Consider the following 17609-nt stretch of genomic DNA (forward strand, 5'->3'; position numbering starts at 1 on the left):
CGGAATTGTGTGAAATGGAGACAGGCCCCTCCGTGAACCCTGGGCTCGGGGGAGGCCCGGGGCGCGGGGCCTGGCTGGCCGCTTTCCTTTGGGAGGTGGGCTTCTCTGGGCGACCTGTGTGCTCCTTTACCCTGCTGTGGACTCCAGCCTCGACAGAGGCTTTTATTCCTAGTGAGAAGCCGCTCCTTCCGGCGCCTGCTGTGCGGTACGCACTTCGCTGGACCGTTTTGTAGCATCCTTGTTCATTCTTCCCTTTGCCCTGAGCCCCGGGGAGAACTGTGAGCCCCACGCTGCGCTCGGCACAGGCCTGATGAGTCGTGCGGTTACTTGTGCTTCTGAGAGCCCTGGGGGCGCGGGGCGGAGCAGGCAGCCGCTTCACTTGGCAGATGGGCACCAGCTGGGTGTCCTGAATCGTGGAACTTTCCCGAGATACAAAGATGAGAACAGGATACAGCTCCGAGGAGCTTAGGGATCCATGAGCGGAGCCAGACGGAGGCAAAGAGAATTCATTTCAGATGATGAGATTGTAGCACACCCGGGATGCAGAAAGCCACGCTGCGGGATGGCCGCAGTCGAGGTGTCTCCCGCAAGAGGGCTGAGCCCCTTGGAGGGGAAGTCTCAGCTACCCGGTCTGAATCCGGGGAAGGTCCTCGAGGCAGAGAGAGCAGAGGAAGGAAACCGAGTTGTAGAGCACAGGTGGACTGTTAGCCATGGAGGAGGGGCTGGGTGTGGTCCGTACTTGGGACGCAGCTGGAGAGCAAGGAGTGTGGATTTTCATCCCCCAGAACGGGTGCAGGTGTTAGTGTCCTAAAGGGCAAAGTGGCCCAGTCAGACTTGCATTCCGGAAAGTTCTTTCTGGCAGCGATTCGTCTGGTGTCCTGGAAGGGGCTCTCAGAGTGTGTGGCGGTCGTGGCGTTGGTCGGAGTGGCGGGCAGAGGGCCCTGGGGCACCTGGGCGCGCAGCGGCGTGGGAAGGAGGGAGCCGGCCGGGCCGAGGCTCCACGGCCACGGCTTGCAGCTCGCAACCGAGCTGTTGGACCGAACCAGGTCACAGAGTTTGCTAGAGGGCCGAGACGCCGAGGGTGTGGACAAAGGGGTGGGATTGATAACAGGGTTTCAGCGAGTTAGAGCGAGGGGCGAAGGAGTGAGGTCGGCAGGTGTGCGCAGCCTGGGAGGCGAGGGGAGGCTGTGAGCGTGAAGCAGTCCAGGTGAGCACGTGGACTCAGGTGCCAAGGCTGCCAGGCGGGGTGCCGCCCCACCGTCCCTCGGGCCCCAGGGACCAGGGAGGCCTTGGAGGGGATGCTGGAGCCTACATCACACTCCCACCTGGTGCCACTGGGCCTAGAAGGGCCTAGAAGAGTAGAAGTGTTCTGGTTTCTGAGGCGCTGCAGGTATAGGCTGGTTTAATTGCCACCCGACGGGCTTCATTCAGGAGAGGGCCCTGGGGAGGGCGCCAGTGGGAAGACGTGCCCCTGGCCAGGATGAGCCCCTTGCAGCCCAGAACCTGAGCGCCAACAGAGAGTGATTCCGCACTTTGCATTGCAGTATGCAGTGTATAGTCAAGCGAGCACCATGACCATTCCAGTTGCAATGGAGACAGATGGGCCTTTATTTGAAGATGTGCAGATGCTGAGAAAGGCCGTGAACGAAGAGGCTCGCCAGGTAAAAGTGCACAGAGCTAAGCCGGGCCGCGCCCCTGGTAGATTTGCCTAAGAAATGCATAGAATTTTAGGAGATGTGATCTACATCAGTGTCTTCTGTGCAAGCTCAAGCTAAAAACTAAGTTTGGGTAAGCTCGTGGGAGGTACTTTGTCCATGCATCTCAGTGAGCAAACTACTAGAAATCATTTTAAATCTGAGATTTAAGTGTTTTCTTCATTTATATTAACAGTAACAATCTTAGCTCCTGACTGTCCCTTGAATGTTATTAACCTGAACAAAAAAACCAAACGCTTCGCAGAGTGGAAAGTGGCGTCTCCCACTCGTGCTCTGGCGCGGAGAGTCCCCTGTCCGCCGCCCACGGCAGTCCCTGGGGCCCGGTCTTCCTCCCCGACAGCAGAACCACACTGGCTTGCAGGAAGGGTCCGGAGCTGGGGACCCCCGAAGGCTGGGGCCTTTGTCGGGTTAACACCTGTGCTCAGGTGTTTGTCCCCACGGTGGTGGAGATACATATTCAGATCCCCGCTGATTCAGAGACAGACTCTCATTACTAAATTGGGAATATATACAATTAGGCTTTAAAGAGGGAGATGTCCTGCCTGTGCGTTGAGGAGCCTTTCGCGGGCCGTGTTTCTCCAAGCATGCCTGCCTCTCCTCAGTCCACGGAAACTGGCGCAGTCTTGACCGGATTGTGGGGGGGGGCGGGCAGGGGCCTTTCTGACTTGACACCTTAAGTGGCCTGCTTGAGAACTCCTAACGACACCCAGCGCTGAGATGCTGAAGTGCGAAAGGTCAGGGGCTAGACCCTGCTGTGCGCTGGATGCGGGCGGTTTACCGATGCTCATGTCATTTGGAACTCGCTTAAGCAGAGGTTTTAATTCAAGTGAATTTCATTCCCCACCTGATCAGACAGGCTCGGGGCCTCCACCACCCAGACTGCACTGGCCCGACTTGCGGCCACAAGCCCGACGGGGCTGCTGAGCACTCAGTGCGGCCATCTCTGCTGAGCTGTGCTGTGCTGACCTTGTCTACAGCACGGGAATCCCCAGGCTCGGCAGGAAGACGCGAATGCAAAACCATCTCATTCGTAACTTTTTACTATTGATTGTATGCTGAAATGATAGCATTTTGGATGTATTGGGTTAAATTTAAAAATGCTGTTAAAATTAATTTCACTTAGTGCTTTTTACTCTTAATGTGGCTACTAGGGCATTTGGAGTCCCATGCTTGGAACACGTTATTTTTCAATTGGACGGCACTAGTCCAGACTCCTTTTTCACAGAGCTGCCCGAAGAGGGCGGCTGCATTGGCCACGTTCGTGCCCCTTCTTGCCCGGCCAGCTCCCAGCCTTAGCATCAGATCAAAACTTGAAAATACCAAAAATACAGCGAAGAGACTCCATATGCTCCTAGTGAATGTCAGTAACTTATTTTTACTTAGTTCACTTGGATTCCATAATTGTTAGCAGTGAACAGATTTAATAAAACACCCAAAAATCCTTCTATTTTTCCCTGTCCTGGCTGGGGGGGGCGTTAATTTCCCTACTTCATTTTTTTTAACTGAGACAGGAATTTGAGGTCATTTTTTAAACTGCCATATTGATTTTACGGCTTCAAGCGCACTAAAGACGTGAGAGCTCACCCAGGCCTTGCAGACACAGAGGATATCAATCAGCGCCCCTCATACCAGAAAGCCTGCCCGGGAACCTGTGACCACATCAGTTTTTAAGTCACGTAGACCCTTCAGCGATGGATAGGAAACTGATGGTTTACAAGCCAGTTCGTACGGGTTAAATATTTGGGGTTTGGAGGTTTTGGGGGGGTTTGGGTCCATCCTTGGGTCCAGTGCAGGTCATAATGAACGCTAGGAAAAGAATAACCTATGTCCAAGATGTAATGAACACATAAATTATGGTCCTATTTATGATTTAGGGTGACTCTACGAGGACTCAAGTATTTGATCAAGAAGGCAAACCAAAATAGCATTCTCATCTTGAGTGGAAAATTGCCTCTGAAAGTCGGCCCGAGTATTTATGTGATAGCCGGTCCCTAGAAAATGCCCCCCTGGTTTATCTATCCCCTGCCTTAGCGCAGGCCATATGTCCTTTGCTATAACGTGAAGCAGTCAGTCTCTACTCATCCACTCACTTGGTTCTGAGTAACAGGAGGCAGACGGGGCATTTCCTGCAGAACTCCTATAGCCTGTTTGTTTGCATGACTCTTGCAAAAAGAGTAGCTTAACTTTTCTGCATAATTATTCCCCCGCTCTTACCTCTTAGATCTCTGTGATCATGCTCCTGGGTCGAAGACTTGGTGTTAAAATACCAATTCTCCCCAAGTTAATGCAATCTCAGAATCCCAGCATACTTTTTTTTTTAATGACATATGGATTCTAAAATTCACATGGCAGCACAGAGGACCCAGAATAGCCAAACAACTTCGAAAAAGAATAAAACTAGAAGACTAATACTACCCAATTTTAGGACTTGTTATAGATTTCTATGGATCACTTGTACACCACCACCCCCATTTCAACCCAACTAGGTAAAGATATTTATAGTGCAGTCTTTTTGGTATAATATTTGATATAATAGACTCTCCTGAATTTGAAAAATGTTGGAGTCCTATATTCCTGAAATTCTCAAAAACACTGTTGTTAAAGCAAAGAGAAAAACACCTAGACGCAAGAGAACTTTATGTGCACAATTTGGAGACCAAATTACATAAGAAGTTACAGCTAAAAATTAAAGTCTGAATGTTTTCGGTGCCCTTTTAATTTTATCTTTGGCTAATTTTATTTTTCCGAAATAATTCCACATTTCTTTAAAATGACTCGAACGTTGGCCAGGACGGGACGCGTGTGAGAGGTAACTGGCAACGTTGTGCACCGGAGGAGGGAAGGAAGTGGGATGCAGTTGGAATTCTGTGGAGAAATTATGTATTGACCTGTCAGCACCATAATTTGCATTTTTTTTGAGGGGGGGAGAAACGTGTCCAACCCTACATAGAACATCCAAAGAAAAGTAAATTTCATGTGAATGACATTTATACCAGAGACGTTTAAAATGTTTACGATTCTCATTTTTAACAGTCGGTCGGGAGAAAAGCAGTGTCAACCATGCAGATAAGGAAGGTGTAGAGAGACGGAGAGGTGTGAAGTGAAGGTACTCCTTACTCCATACGTAGAGTGTGTTTAAGGCTCATATGCTTAGGACAAGACTTGACAAATTAATGCTGTGTACATGAAGTATTTTCCCTTTCCTCCCTGCCATTCCAGCTGGTGATGGTAAAGACAAATCTGGTCCCTCTAGACATTTTGGTTAGCTGTGTCCTCAACTGCTTAGTGAAAACGTGCACGATTATGTTCGCCCAAGCCCTCGTGTTCTGCTCCCACTTACTGTGTAAACTTAAGCCTCTTAGATCTGCCGACACGCGGCAGACAGAGGCCATGCCTCATGCTCCCCCTGCTCGCGCGTCCACCGTTGCCCGCACGCCCCCTCCACCCAGGCTGTCCATTCGGGGTGACCGTTTGCACGCCCTCCCATCTTTCCCTACCTGCTCTGTTTCTGATCTTTCTCCTCTTGTGGTTCGTGAAACCCACGCCCTGCTTTACACACCAATCTAAGATGCCTACGCAGGAGGGCCCAGACATGTCCAGCACACTCTCTGTCCTTCCAGATGCTCCCGGGGTCATGTGTGTTCTCTCCCTGGTTCCAGGTCCACGGTTTCGACTGTGGCCTTTTTCTGCTAAAATGCTTCTTCTCTTTGGAATGCCTGTTTCAGCAAGGATGAAATATTCCGAGTCTGTGAAAGTCTTGGTTTTGTTTGGCTTCGCTTTGCTTTGTTTTCAGGGTAGAATTTGCCCCCTTGAGTTCCTTGTGGGCCGAAAGCAAACACGCCTCGGCACTGTGCCCTTCACAGTCCCCCCGACGGGGGTGGTTCTCCCAAAGCCGCCTTACACTAATTTTCAGGGGGGAAAAGCCAAACTCCCGCCTTTCCCATAAATGAATGTTAAGATTCACATCACATTTCTAGAAATATTCCTAAAACGTCACACAAGGCTCTTTCTTTCTAGACCTTGATGTTACTGCCGTTTCCACAGATAAATTTGCCAAGAACCCTAAGAAATATTAGCTCTGCAAAAATGTGAACTTTTCATGTCTGACTTCTGCGGGTTCTGGAATCATTTTTAAAAGCCAGGAAATGTATACTTTATGCTGAGGTTAGATATCCAGAAACTATGAGAGTGGCTGTGGTTTGGTCCTTTTTGTTGTCAGATGATTGACTTAAAACGAATTTTCTCTGATAAGACATTTGTTCACCACCACAAAAGTCATTATGTTCTCTTTAAAGTCTGTCTTCTTTTTAATGGAGACGCCACGCAGAAAGTTTTGGTTCCGGCTGAAGTTTAGAACGAGTTGGCAGTCTCCTGGTGTATATGTTGTGTTTAGATGATCTCGGTGGCTCGTTCTGTTTCAGAAATCCTGGCATTAATGCAGTGACCCTACCTCAAAACTGAGTGACTCATTTAACTGTTATTTATGGAAATGGGTGCCTTTGGTGTAAACTCCCCATATGAGCACCCCCGCACCCTGCTTTCTTTCAGACACAATTCTCTAAATCCTCATGCAAAACTAGGGTTCATTTTTTGAAAAATTTTTAAGTAAAACCACACTGGTCCTAAACTTCAGGAAGAGAATGGTGTGGAAAAAGGAGTTTTTTGTTTCTTATTCTTAATATTAGGAAATTTTATGTAAATAATTAAGTACAGGTTTTCTAAGTTCTAGCGGGTTTGTTCCCCCAAAGTGACCCATTTAATGTCTCTTACCTTAAAGACCTTTTTTTTCAAATTCGGTAGAAGTTTTAGACCTTTCCTTGACTTTAAATCCAGTTTTAATGTGGTTTTCATTCATTCTTTTTATATCCCTCCAGAGGAAATTTCCACTTTCTGAAAGGCTTCTGTAATGGCCATAGCCATAAAGATGCCTTTGGTAACATCTTACGCAGTGGGGTTCTGCTATTGATGACATTTCCTAAAACGGGCGACGTCGCAAAAATAGAGGTACCGAGTACTCGGTACAGAACTGCACTCTCCAGGAGCCCAGACTGCAGTGTGGCGCACACAGCCCTTCACGCGAGCCGTTAGATCATTGCCAACGGCCGAGACCATTCGGGGGCACTTGCCTGTGCGCGCGCCGCCGACTTCCTCGGGCAGCCTTAGAATGTGGGTGCTGGGCCCCCCGCTCACGGCTGCCCTTGGACTTAGCATGCAGACGGGAGCTCACTCCTCCGGTGGCTTCGTTTGTAGCCAATGCCGCTGCCTTTTTAATTCCAGGCACAGAAAGATCTGAAGAAGGACCGGCCTGTCGTGCGCCGCAAGTCCGAGCTGCCTCAGGACCTCCACACCAAGAACGCCTTGGAGGCTCACTGCCGAGCTGATGAGCTGGTCTCCCAGGACGGGCGCTAGCCCCCCCCACCCCCCGGAGGACCGCGTCGGGCTGGGGATGCTGTTCTTTCCTGGATTCTGTAGAAAATACATCCTTTTTGTGCCATACAAATCAGTTACACTCAGAGTCAGAGCTTTCTTCGACCCCGTCCCGTAGGCAATAATGCACGTCTGCCTCAGTGCGAGATTAGGAGTTCAAACAATGGTGGCCTCTCAGATGGGTCGGCAGCGCCCAGGGCCACTGGCCGCGTCCCCAGCCAGTGGGCTCAGCCCCGGCGCAGCCCCCGTGAGACTACTTCCCAAAATCAGAGCTAAGGAGAGCACCCTGGTCATCACCTTCATGTTCTACCCAACCGGAATTCATGATCATTTAAAAATAAGTGGTTCTATGATAATATCAATGTTCTTCAAATCAAAGGAACACTTTAAAAAAAAGTTTATTACATATTTTTGAAGACTTTACAAACCTTTTCCATTGTTTCTCCGTGATTGTTACGCCAGTAGCTTCCCTCTCTCTCTCTCTCTCTCTCTCTCTTTCTCTCCTCCTCTCTTTCTCTTTTTCCTTTCTTTTTATCTCATTGAGATGGTTCTTTGCTGTCCTCGTTCTAACATAACTTACTGGGAAAAGTGACATGACAATCCTCAGCCGCTGTGTTTTCTGATGGTGTCTCTTTCCTTTGATTAGTGACATCGATGCTGTCACTTCTTTTGTGTATAGCTAAAGCCATATTTCCGAGCCTGGGGTCCAGCACCAGGGACCCTGGGAGTTAGGCTCGTAGGAGAAACTTATTTTAAAGAGAGCTTTCTCTGTCTACCTTGACCGCAATTGGAATTTTCAAATGATGTGTCCCACTTTTTGTTTGTTTGCAGACTTTTATTTTCTCTAAACATTGTTGCCCTTTCACAAGGCTCTTGAATTGATAAAGTTATCATCTCTGAGAATCCATTTTCTACATTTTATAGAAGGTTAGAACGAGATCATCTTGAGTCAGGCCACATCTTGGCCGGACGCGAGCTGCAGCTGCCTCTGGGCATAAAGTAACAAAAATGCCACGGTGCGTGCGGGCGCCACCCTGACGTCCCCTCGCTGCCGGGACGCGGTCCCCAGACCTCAGCGGGCGGCGGCGGCGTGAGGGCTTACCGGGAACCGTGTCCAGGTGAACAGAGCACACATTACAAACACCTCATGAGGAAAATACAGCGTCTAAGTTCCCCTCGGTCTTCAAATGCTGCTATTAGATTTCACGGACTTCCTTGCATGTGTCGAGCTTTTTGTTAGGAATGGAATAGCACGAGGAGAAAAACCTTTACACTCAGTGCTTGGTCTGCTCCGTATTTCTCTCAGGGTGGCCCGTGTTTTGACTTCTTTACCCCGCTTGAGAGCCGTTTGAGATGCGTCCTGCTCTTCTAAACAAGTGACTCCAGTTTCTTTTGTCTCTGGCATAAGATTATATTAAGTTCATGTTAAACGTCTTGATGCATAAAAAGATAAAAGGTGGCTTCTTTTAGGATCTGTATTTTAATCGAGGTCTTGGGTGTCCACGGAAACACTGTGGGAAGCAGACCCGGTTCCCTGCGCAGCTGTGGTAACTGCTGTCCCCGGTGTCACTTAGCCCACCCACGATGTTGATTTCCTTGTGTCCCTGGAGGAAGATCATGGGGGGAGGGGGGGTTCTGGGTTAGGAGCCAAGTACTAACTGAAAAGCTTGCCCCAGCTGAAAGTGGGAAAGGCCACTTTGCGAGAAGAAACACTTCCTGAGAAACTTGACAAGTTATCTATCCATTTTACCATTATGAAATTTATAATTTAAAAAAAAGTTTAGATGCCTTCTCCTTTTGAGGGAAAAAGGGTGCTTTTTATTGTATAAAGCAGCGTCTTATGTATTTTGATATACCATTGTTTGAACTTCCGTCTTTAGCTGATAGATTCTCAAATATCCTTGATTTTGGATGTTCAGTATGTGTGTGAGAGAGGGTTCTGGGAAGACTCTCTTCTGCCCTAGGTAAAAAGCAAAATATCCATGATTTGGGTGATTGTATAAAGCTCAACCTGTAAGAACACCTTCTTGTCTAGGTTTTATTTCCGCTCTTTATTGAAGACAAACATTCACCAAAAAGGGGGGGGGGGGAAGTTTTGAGAGAGACTAATTTTCTTTGACAAGACTATTATTTAATATTTTGGCCTATTAAAGTTTTCCTAGTTAGTACTCAGATTCCCTGTGCTAATTGTTCAACTTATATATTATTATATAGATACACTGTTTATTCTGTACCAAACTGATTTCAAAAGTACTACATTGAAAATAAACCGGTGACTGTTTCTCTTCATAAAGTTCTGCGTTCCCATCTTCACTCTTTCCAAAATGTATCTGTGCATCAGAAATGTCACTATTCCGAGTGTCTTTTTAGTGTGGCTTTAGTATGGCTTCCTTTTAATATTGTACATACATTGTATCTTTGTTTTATGGTAATAAGTAATAAAAATGTAGACTTCATATTTTGTACAAAATGTCCTATGTACAGAATAAAAAAAGTTCATAGAAACAGCAAAAATAGGTAAGTGGCACAATTATTTTTCTTTAGAAGATATCTGTAACTTTACGCTTTAGTGAAATGTTAAGTACCTACATATTTTTTAACATTTTGTAATTCTCAAAACTTTTTGTTCTGACATTGTTTATGAAGAGAAAACTTCATACACGTGCCATTTAATATGCTCTTTTATCCAATTTTAAAAAAAAAACTCTAAAAATGGTGTATTATATGGACTAAATAAAGAACATGTGAATTTTACTGCTCATCATGAAACTAAATTTAGCCATGGTGTCGGGCCAGCCGGGCCTGGTGGTTAGCAGGCTTCCCTTCGGGCGAGGCAGCCACGCCAGGGACGCGGCCGGGAGATGGGGAGCGGAGGCCCCCGCCCAGCTTCCCCAGCTCGTTCCGTGAGCTCGTGGTTCGCCTCCCTCAGGGAGAAAAGTAGAGGTGCCTTTCTCCACCCCCTCTCGTCTTTGAGGAGGCAAATGTGAGTCAGAGCACAATTATAGAAATGGAATTATTTGAGCCCGAATCGTGATGCTTGAAATGATTCTTGAAAAGAAATGAATGTCTTGCCAACAGAGTAGAATCAGTGGGAATCTGAATCCGGGGTCTCAGCTGACCCCGCCCCCCTTCTTCATGGGGAGCCTCAGCCTCACTGATGCCGTGAGTGAAAAGTCAACAGAGTAGGCCGAGAATCAAGGTATGTCCTCCTCCAGTCATTGCCACAAACCACCCATCTCCTTGGCCGCGCTGGATCGACATTCCAGCAGGCGGGGGTCACCTGTGCACCTCCGCTCCCCTCTGTCCGATGGTCTCGTGACGCCCTCCTGGACAAGAGTGCAGGAGACGTCGCTCCGGAGCTGGGGCTTGTGGGGGGGCCGCGCCCGTGGGGACTCCGTGGGGACTCCGTGGGGAAGTTTGGAGAGCCGCACGTACCCCCTTCACGCAGGGGCAGGTGCGCTGGTCAGAGGACACCCTAAATGTGGGGCAGCTAGGAACTGGCCGGGTCCTCGGGCCAGCCGTCCCTTGCCTCCCGTCTTGGAATCGGGGAAGCCACCGTGTCCGCTCGCATCCGTGGCTCGGGAACCCCCGAGAGAACCCGGGATGGACGCAGGCCACGAGCCCAGAGCCCAGCCTCGCGCTGCGCCTAGTCGGGCTGGCAGGTGGAGCCGCCGTGTGTCTCCTTCCCTGAGAACCAGCGCCTCAGGCCGGGGGCCGCGGGGGGCTCACGACCCGCCTAAGCGTCTGCCACTGTTACCCCCAGTGACGGGGGAGGACGGGGGCACGCAGAGGTCGAGTCACTTGCCCAAGGTCACATAAGTACTGAGTGGAGCCAGGTTTCAGCCCACGCAGTGTGGCCCCGGAGTCCCTCCCCTCACCACGACGTCGCACCGGAGGAACACCTGGGTCCTGCGGGGCCGGGGGCGCAGGGGTGGGGGCTGGCCGCACACACGGGAGCGCTTCTGACCGTGCACCTCACTTCTAGAGCTGGAGGAACCCGGCCACCATCCAGTCCCGCAGCCTTCACACGCGCTTCAGAAGCCACCGTTCTTCCATAAGGTTTGTAAGAGTTCAACTACTCAAACTCAGGCACGTTCTACCAACTTCCAGCCCCCTGGAGACCACCAGCTCCTTAGCTTCTGCCCCCCGTAACTTCATCCTGTTACTGTGTGAACCCGTAAATGTATCAGAACCTCAGCTCCTCTTTGTTTAATATACGGGGTTTTACGTAAGATTTCATTTCAGGGGTGTGAGGGAAGTAGATTCCACGATCCAAAAATTTGAAATCCACTAAGATTAACTTTTTTAGGGAAGGAAATGGGAGGAGTAGAGGCAGAACGGTGCCCCCAGACGGCCCAGGGCTGAGCCTTTCCCCGCTCTGGCCTGCAAGCTCGTGTCTCTGCTCTTCACAAAAGCATTACGTAAATTCCACACCACTTTGCGGTAGTGGAGGAAAGAATCTCTAAATTCATCTTTTTTTTTTTTTTAAGATTTTTATTTGAGAGCGAGCTCACGAGCAGGGGGCAGGGGCAGAGGGAAAAAGAGAGAAAGAGAAGCAGACTCCCGGCTGAGCAGGGAACCTGACCTGGGGCTCGATCTCAGGACCCCAAGGTCATGACCTGAGCCAAAGGCAGACACTTAACCACCTGAGCCACCCGGGCCCCCCCTCTAATTCATCTTTCTTCTGATCACACCCGGTTCAGGGGAAATGTGGCCTGGTTTACTCCTGCGGGGCATTTAGAAACAGCTCAGTAAATTTAAGCTGGAGCTGAACTCAGCTCTGTGGTTCATTTTATAGGATGATGCGTAACTGATGACTAGTCAATCGCAGGAGTTTTCTGACCCATCTTTTTTTTTCCAGTTTTATTGAGATGCAGCTGGCACGCAGCTCTGTGTCAGGCCCAGGGGCACCGCGTAATGACTCACGTACGGTCTTGTGAAATGAGCACAGTAAGTTTAGTTAACCTCCACCTCCTCGCTTAGTGACCCCAAAGAAAGCCTCCTAGGTTCCTGTAGTAAGATCAGCCGGTGGGAGACACTTGGGTGACCACTCCGATGCGGTGGGGGAGTGGGCCTCTCAGCCGCGGGAAGCCCACGGAGCCTCAAGCGACCCCCGGCATCGGGCACGTTCAGGAAGCCGCTTCTGTGCAGCGTCTAATAGAGGCGCTCGGTCTCTGCCTGTCTCTCTGCCACACGCGCGCACACCCCCCGGCCTGCTCACGCCGGCACCGTGCAGAGTCGGGGTTTGGATTCCGGGGGGCGCTGGGGGGACCGCACTACAGCGTAACACTGAGGGGCCGGCCTAAGGTTCCCCGTCCGCCTCACTCCGGTGCGGTCAGCCCGTCAGCGCCCCGTTACCGGCTCCAAACTGCATCGTGTGGATTTCAGGGCACCTCGCGGCCGGCCCCGCCCCTTTCCTCCGAGCCCCACGTGCCGCTGCCAACACGAGGCAGGGGAGCGGGGCGTCGAGGAACCTGTTCCCCACACGCTTCAGGAGAGTGTGTTTAGACCTTCCTGGGAACGGGCTCCTGGATCACGAAGTTAGCCCAGAGTGAGCGTGCTGCCGGGGCTCGGAGACCAGGGCAGGGTCACCTCCTGAGCAAGGATGGGTCCTGAGGCTGGGGCCTCTCGCAAGCCAGGATGTTACGCGCCGCTGAGCCCACAAAATCCAGGCTGACCCCCGAGGCCACACCGACCGGCTGCGCTTGAGCTGAAAAGTAAATAATGTCTCCAGTAAGTCCTACCGTTCGATGGATTGTTTTCTTTTGTTCGATGTCAAAATCCAGATGAGTCTGTGGTGAAAGGTTTTGCTAGGAGAGCCAGAGGTTGCTTCTTCCAGAACTGTGTCCTCACGAGTTTCAAAAAGACCAGAATAAAAAGCCTGTCACGTGGAGTGACACGTGAGTGAGCGGGGTCCGGGTCAACCAGGACGAAAGGCAGAGGCTGCGGGGGGCCTGGTGGCGCGGAGAGTGACGGCCGAAGGGCTGCTTTCCCACAGGGCACATCCCCGCGACCACCACGGGTGCAGTAACTCTCCGGAAGGACCCAGAAGGAAGCAAAACTGCTGTACTCTTGGTCACCCCTTATGACTGCCAAGGACACAGGTTCAAGTCAGCAAGAGGAAAAGCCGCGTCGGGCAGGGCCGGCAGGAGAGGCTAGGCTCGGAGGCCGCTCGTCCTCTCCCCGAGGTCACTCGTCCTCTCCCCGAGGCCACTCCTCCTGCTAGCAGCTCCGCGTGCCTGGGCCCGGCTGTCCGGGGCTTCGGGGGGGCCAGTCACACTTACATGGGACTCCAAACGCTCGGCTGCCACCTTGCAGCCCACAACCACACCCCAGATCCCGACAGGGCCCCAGGGAGACAAAGATCCTCGTCTGGCAGGACCTTCCCAGGGCTTCGGGGCGGCCTACCAGGAGCCCTTCGCCGCACGGTGGTCCTCGCACACAGGCAGCTAGAAGTGGGGACAGGGCACAGCCAGGAGCCGGCGGCCCCCCCAGGCCTCGGACTCCGCTCTCCCCATGGCGCAGCCACGGGCGGACAGCCAGAGGACGGGCCAGTTAACCCGTGGGGAGACAGGGCTACCAACCCCCCGGTAGAAAAAGAACAGACCCTGACATATAAGGGCCGCTCTCAGCAGCTCTGGGGGAAAACCACTCCGCACCTTGAAGTGGCTCAGAGGTGACTCGTATCCAACATCAAAGTTAAATAAATACGGGAAACACCTCGGTTTCAGGCACGTTTGTTGCTCCTCTGGCACCGAGTACCTAGCAACGTCAGAGCCCAGGCAAGGTCTGCATTCATTCATTCATTCATTCACACCATAATGAACACCATCGGCCCCCTGCCCAGACTAAAATGCACTCAGTTAACAGTCACTGACATTCTCTCTCCTAGCGTTTTCTCCAGCCTGGAGATCAGCACGACTTCAGGTCCCAGCAAGCACGTCACCGGTGAGGGGCCCCAGGAGAGGCTCAGGCAGCGTAGAGCAGAGCCCGGACAGAACCCGCATCTCCCAGCTCCTGGGGCCGACATGGCACCGAGGTGAGACCCGGTCTCCAGCTAAGTGACCCTGGGACCGGTTTCAGATCTCTGTGGACCAGGCTCGGGTCCCCAGCACCAGTGTGCACGCCAGTGCTGAGCACGACAAAGTGCCTCCACGTTCTCACCGAGGTCTGAGAAATGGCCAATGGAGGCCGGCCCTTCAGAAAATGGATGGCATCAGAGCATTATCCTTCATCGGACGTGCTTTTCCTCCCCTTTGGGCACTAAACTATATCCTCATGAAGTGGCGAACGTATATAGGAGGTTTTTTTGTAATTCCGTGCTTGAAAACAATTGGCAATACTGTGTCCCCCTCCCCCGAGAAAGTGTTAAGAATATGACAGTAGTGATCTGCCTCCTGACCTATGAAATCCAGAATTCTAGAAATCCTGGTCTACTTCGAAGGCCTTGTTTTACAGAAAATGAAGTAGACTCAGAGAAAGAAAGCCCCTAACTAGTGAGTGCTACAACCCAGCAGGTTGGACATGGGGGTTTTGAGGGGTTTTTTTAAGATTTTATTTATTTGAGAGAGTGAGAGCACGAACAGGGGGAGGGGCAGAGGCAGAGGGAGAGAGAATCTCAAGCAGACTCCCTGCTGAGCACGGAGCTGGATGTGGGGCTCGATCTCACGACCCTGAGATCATGACCTGAGCCGAAATCAAGAGTGATGCTCAACTGACTGAGCCGCCCAGGCGCCCCGGGTTTAATAGGACCTCAGAGCTGTGTATTTATGGGCAGTCCTTTATGCTGCCTGCCACTGCATTCTTTCTAGGTTGTGGATTTTTTTTAATGTCTCTAGGAATTGCATATTCAAGAGATTTATTTGAGGTAGATAGCGAGCCTCTTATGGGAACATTTTTACTTTACTAAGTAAAAATTCAGATACTTCCTGGATAGAAAAATTTTCCCATTATCAAAACCTGCGTTTCTCAGAACACTTGGAAAAAGCCTTTGGAATCATCTTCAGTCTGCTGTGCAGGATGGACCAGAAATGCTCTGTCGTCTATAGCCACACATTTCCTATCTTTAAAAAAAAAAAAAAAAAAGTGCCCATATTTTCCACCAGTTGACCTTATAAAACTTGAGTACAAAAAAAATCAAAATCAAATCCAGCCTCCCAGAGTGAAGATTGGACCTAAATGAGGACAGAAGAATTCCAATCAGCAGATGTCTGGGCCTGTGGACACTGGGGCGTCAGGGTGCCGTGGCACCCAGAGTCAGAGCCGGCAGGACCGGCCCCCCCGCCAGCCCCGCCCTGCAGCTGTCTTCATCTGGTGGTGGCACAGCCCCACACCTGCGGCCACGCCAGAAACCCAGCCTGGAGTCTTCCCTCCGCCAGGACACATCTCTCTACCTGCCCCGCCCCAGCTTGGCTCCCACCCTTCCCTTGCCGGCATGAGAGCCCTCTTTCTGGACACCTCAAAACAGCAATCACGTCACCCTCTTGTTTAAAACCCTTGAGTGGCTTCACATGGCACTCAAATGAAGCCTGAACTCCTTCCCGCGGGCTCCAGGATCTCTCTGATCTGAGCCGCCTCTGGCCCACGTCTCACGTGTTCCATCACTGGCCTTTCCCCTCTTTCCCACCTCAGGGCCTTTGCACAGGCCATCATTGCCCACCCCACCCCCAGAGAATCATGGCTGACTTCTTTCTATCCTGCATGTGTAAACATCAGTGTTTTCTCTTGAGAGACGCCCTCTCTGACCACCCTGTCAAAATTGGGAACTCCCCCATTTCCTTCAGAGCCCTGATACAATCTGTAATTATATTTGTTCCTTAGTTAAGTGCCTCTGCCAGTAGACCAGGACCTCGGGGGCTTTTTCATTGTGTCCCCAGTGCTCAGCTCTATCCCCACATAACAAGGTCCTTTACTCACTGGGTTAAGTGGGTGAGGGGGCACGGGGCTGGGACACACACCAGGGACTGACTGTGTGCGTGCAGCAGGAAGAGCCGTGGGGGAAAGGATACTTGCTCCTTGCAACATTTGCATGCTCAATATGATGGTGCCGATGAGCAACACAGACATCCTTGCTTCTGCGTCACCAGGGCAGCCCAACAAATTAGACTCAGCCGGGAGTATCACGACAGGGAGTGGACAGGGCTAGAGGACCTTCCCATGGGCTCCCCCCCATGAAAGTGAGGGATGTTCAAGCAAAGGGACGCATACAAAGATCCGTGGGTGGGGGAGGCATGAAGTTTTGCTGGAGCTAGGCTGTCACCAGAGTGGCCAGGGACAGTGGCCATGAAATGAGGCTGCAGCTTTCTGCAGGGCTGGGTCACTGAAGCTCACCATTTCTTTTAAGGAATTTGGACTTCAGCCTATAGGCAGTGAGAAGGTATGAAAGAATTCTGCGCAGGGGGGTCGATAAGGTTAGAGGTGGCACGTGACACTTAAGTCCCTCAAGTGGAATGTGGGCTGGGGGTGGGGGTCTCAGGCAGGAGAACGAGGAGTGGCTCAGAGGCACAGAACCCCCTATGGGTGTAAAGTCCCCACTGCTGCTTGGACTGGGGTGTCTGGACATGGCACTGAGCATTCCCAAGACCAAGTGAGGCAAAAAAAGAAGCAAAGTAGATCTAAATAAAATAACAAGGTGGATAGTGCAGATGGACATTAAACTCTAGTCTTTATTAACTTTTTTAAAAGATTTTATTTATTGAGGGGCATCTGCGTGGCTCAGTCGGTTAAGCATCTGCCTCCAGCTCAGATCATGATCCCAGGGTGCTGGGATTGAGCCCCGCGTCAGGCTCCCTGCTCGGCGGGGAGCCTGCTTCTCCCTCTCCCTCTGCCCCTCTCCCTGCTTGTGCGCTCTATCAGATAAATATTTTTTTAAAAAAGTTTAGGCGCCCCTAAACTTTAGTCCTTAAACCAGAGAACACTCCTTTTCAAGTTCACCTGCAACATTTATGAAACTGATCACATACCAAGCCACAAAAATCTGAAATTCCAAACAGAATAATACAACACTCTGATTACCATGTGACAAAACTGGAAATTAAGAACAAAATTTCCTCAAAAGTCTTTACACCTAGAAATTTTTAAGTGACTAAATAACTCTAAGATCAAGAGGGAAATATAAATTTGATACAGCATTTCTTTTTTTTTTTAAGATTTTATTTATTTATTTGACAGACAGCGAGAGAGGGAACACAAGCAGGGGAGTGGGAGAGGGAGAAGCAGGCTTCCCGCCAAGCAGAGAGCCCGACATGGGGCTCGATCCCAGGACCCCAGGATCATGACCTGAGCCAAAGGCAGATGCCCAATGACTGAGCCACCCAGGCACCCCAAGATACAGCATTTCTAAAAATAATAGTAACAAAGCCATGGCATATCAGAATCTATGGGATGCAGCCAACATTGTACTCAGAAGTAAATTCATAGCATTCAAAATCCATATAAAAAATTTTAAATAACTTAAATGTCCAACAT

The 17609-nt window shown here is 50.6% G+C and overlaps 1 protein-coding gene across 11 annotated transcripts in view; it reads left to right on the plus strand.

Annotated features, from left to right (window-relative positions):
• The window catches only part of PPP2R5C (protein phosphatase 2 regulatory subunit B'gamma), a 121336-nt gene extending 111440 nt beyond the window's left edge, over positions 1 to 9896 (plus strand). For 6 of the 11 annotated variants that reach the window (XM_036086250.2, XM_036086249.2, XM_078054231.1 and 3 more), the window contains 2 exons: positions 1545 to 1661; positions 6993 to 9896. In XM_036086250.2, the coding sequence (XP_035942143.1) occupies positions 1545 to 1661; positions 6993 to 7124 (249 nt within the window). In that variant the 3' untranslated portion in view covers positions 7125 to 9896. Of the gene's footprint in view, positions 1 to 1544; positions 1662 to 4748; positions 4822 to 6992 lie in introns of all 11 variants that reach the window. The other 5 variants (XM_036086252.2, XM_078054234.1, XM_036086244.2 and 2 more) reach the window with 3 other exon arrangements.
• The last annotated feature ends 7713 nt before the right edge of the window (positions 9897 to 17609 follow it).

The sequence above is a fragment of the Halichoerus grypus genome, chromosome 8 (assembly GCF_964656455.1).
Source record: "Halichoerus grypus chromosome 8, mHalGry1.hap1.1, whole genome shotgun sequence".
Taxonomy (NCBI): domain Eukaryota; kingdom Metazoa; phylum Chordata; class Mammalia; order Carnivora; family Phocidae; genus Halichoerus; species Halichoerus grypus.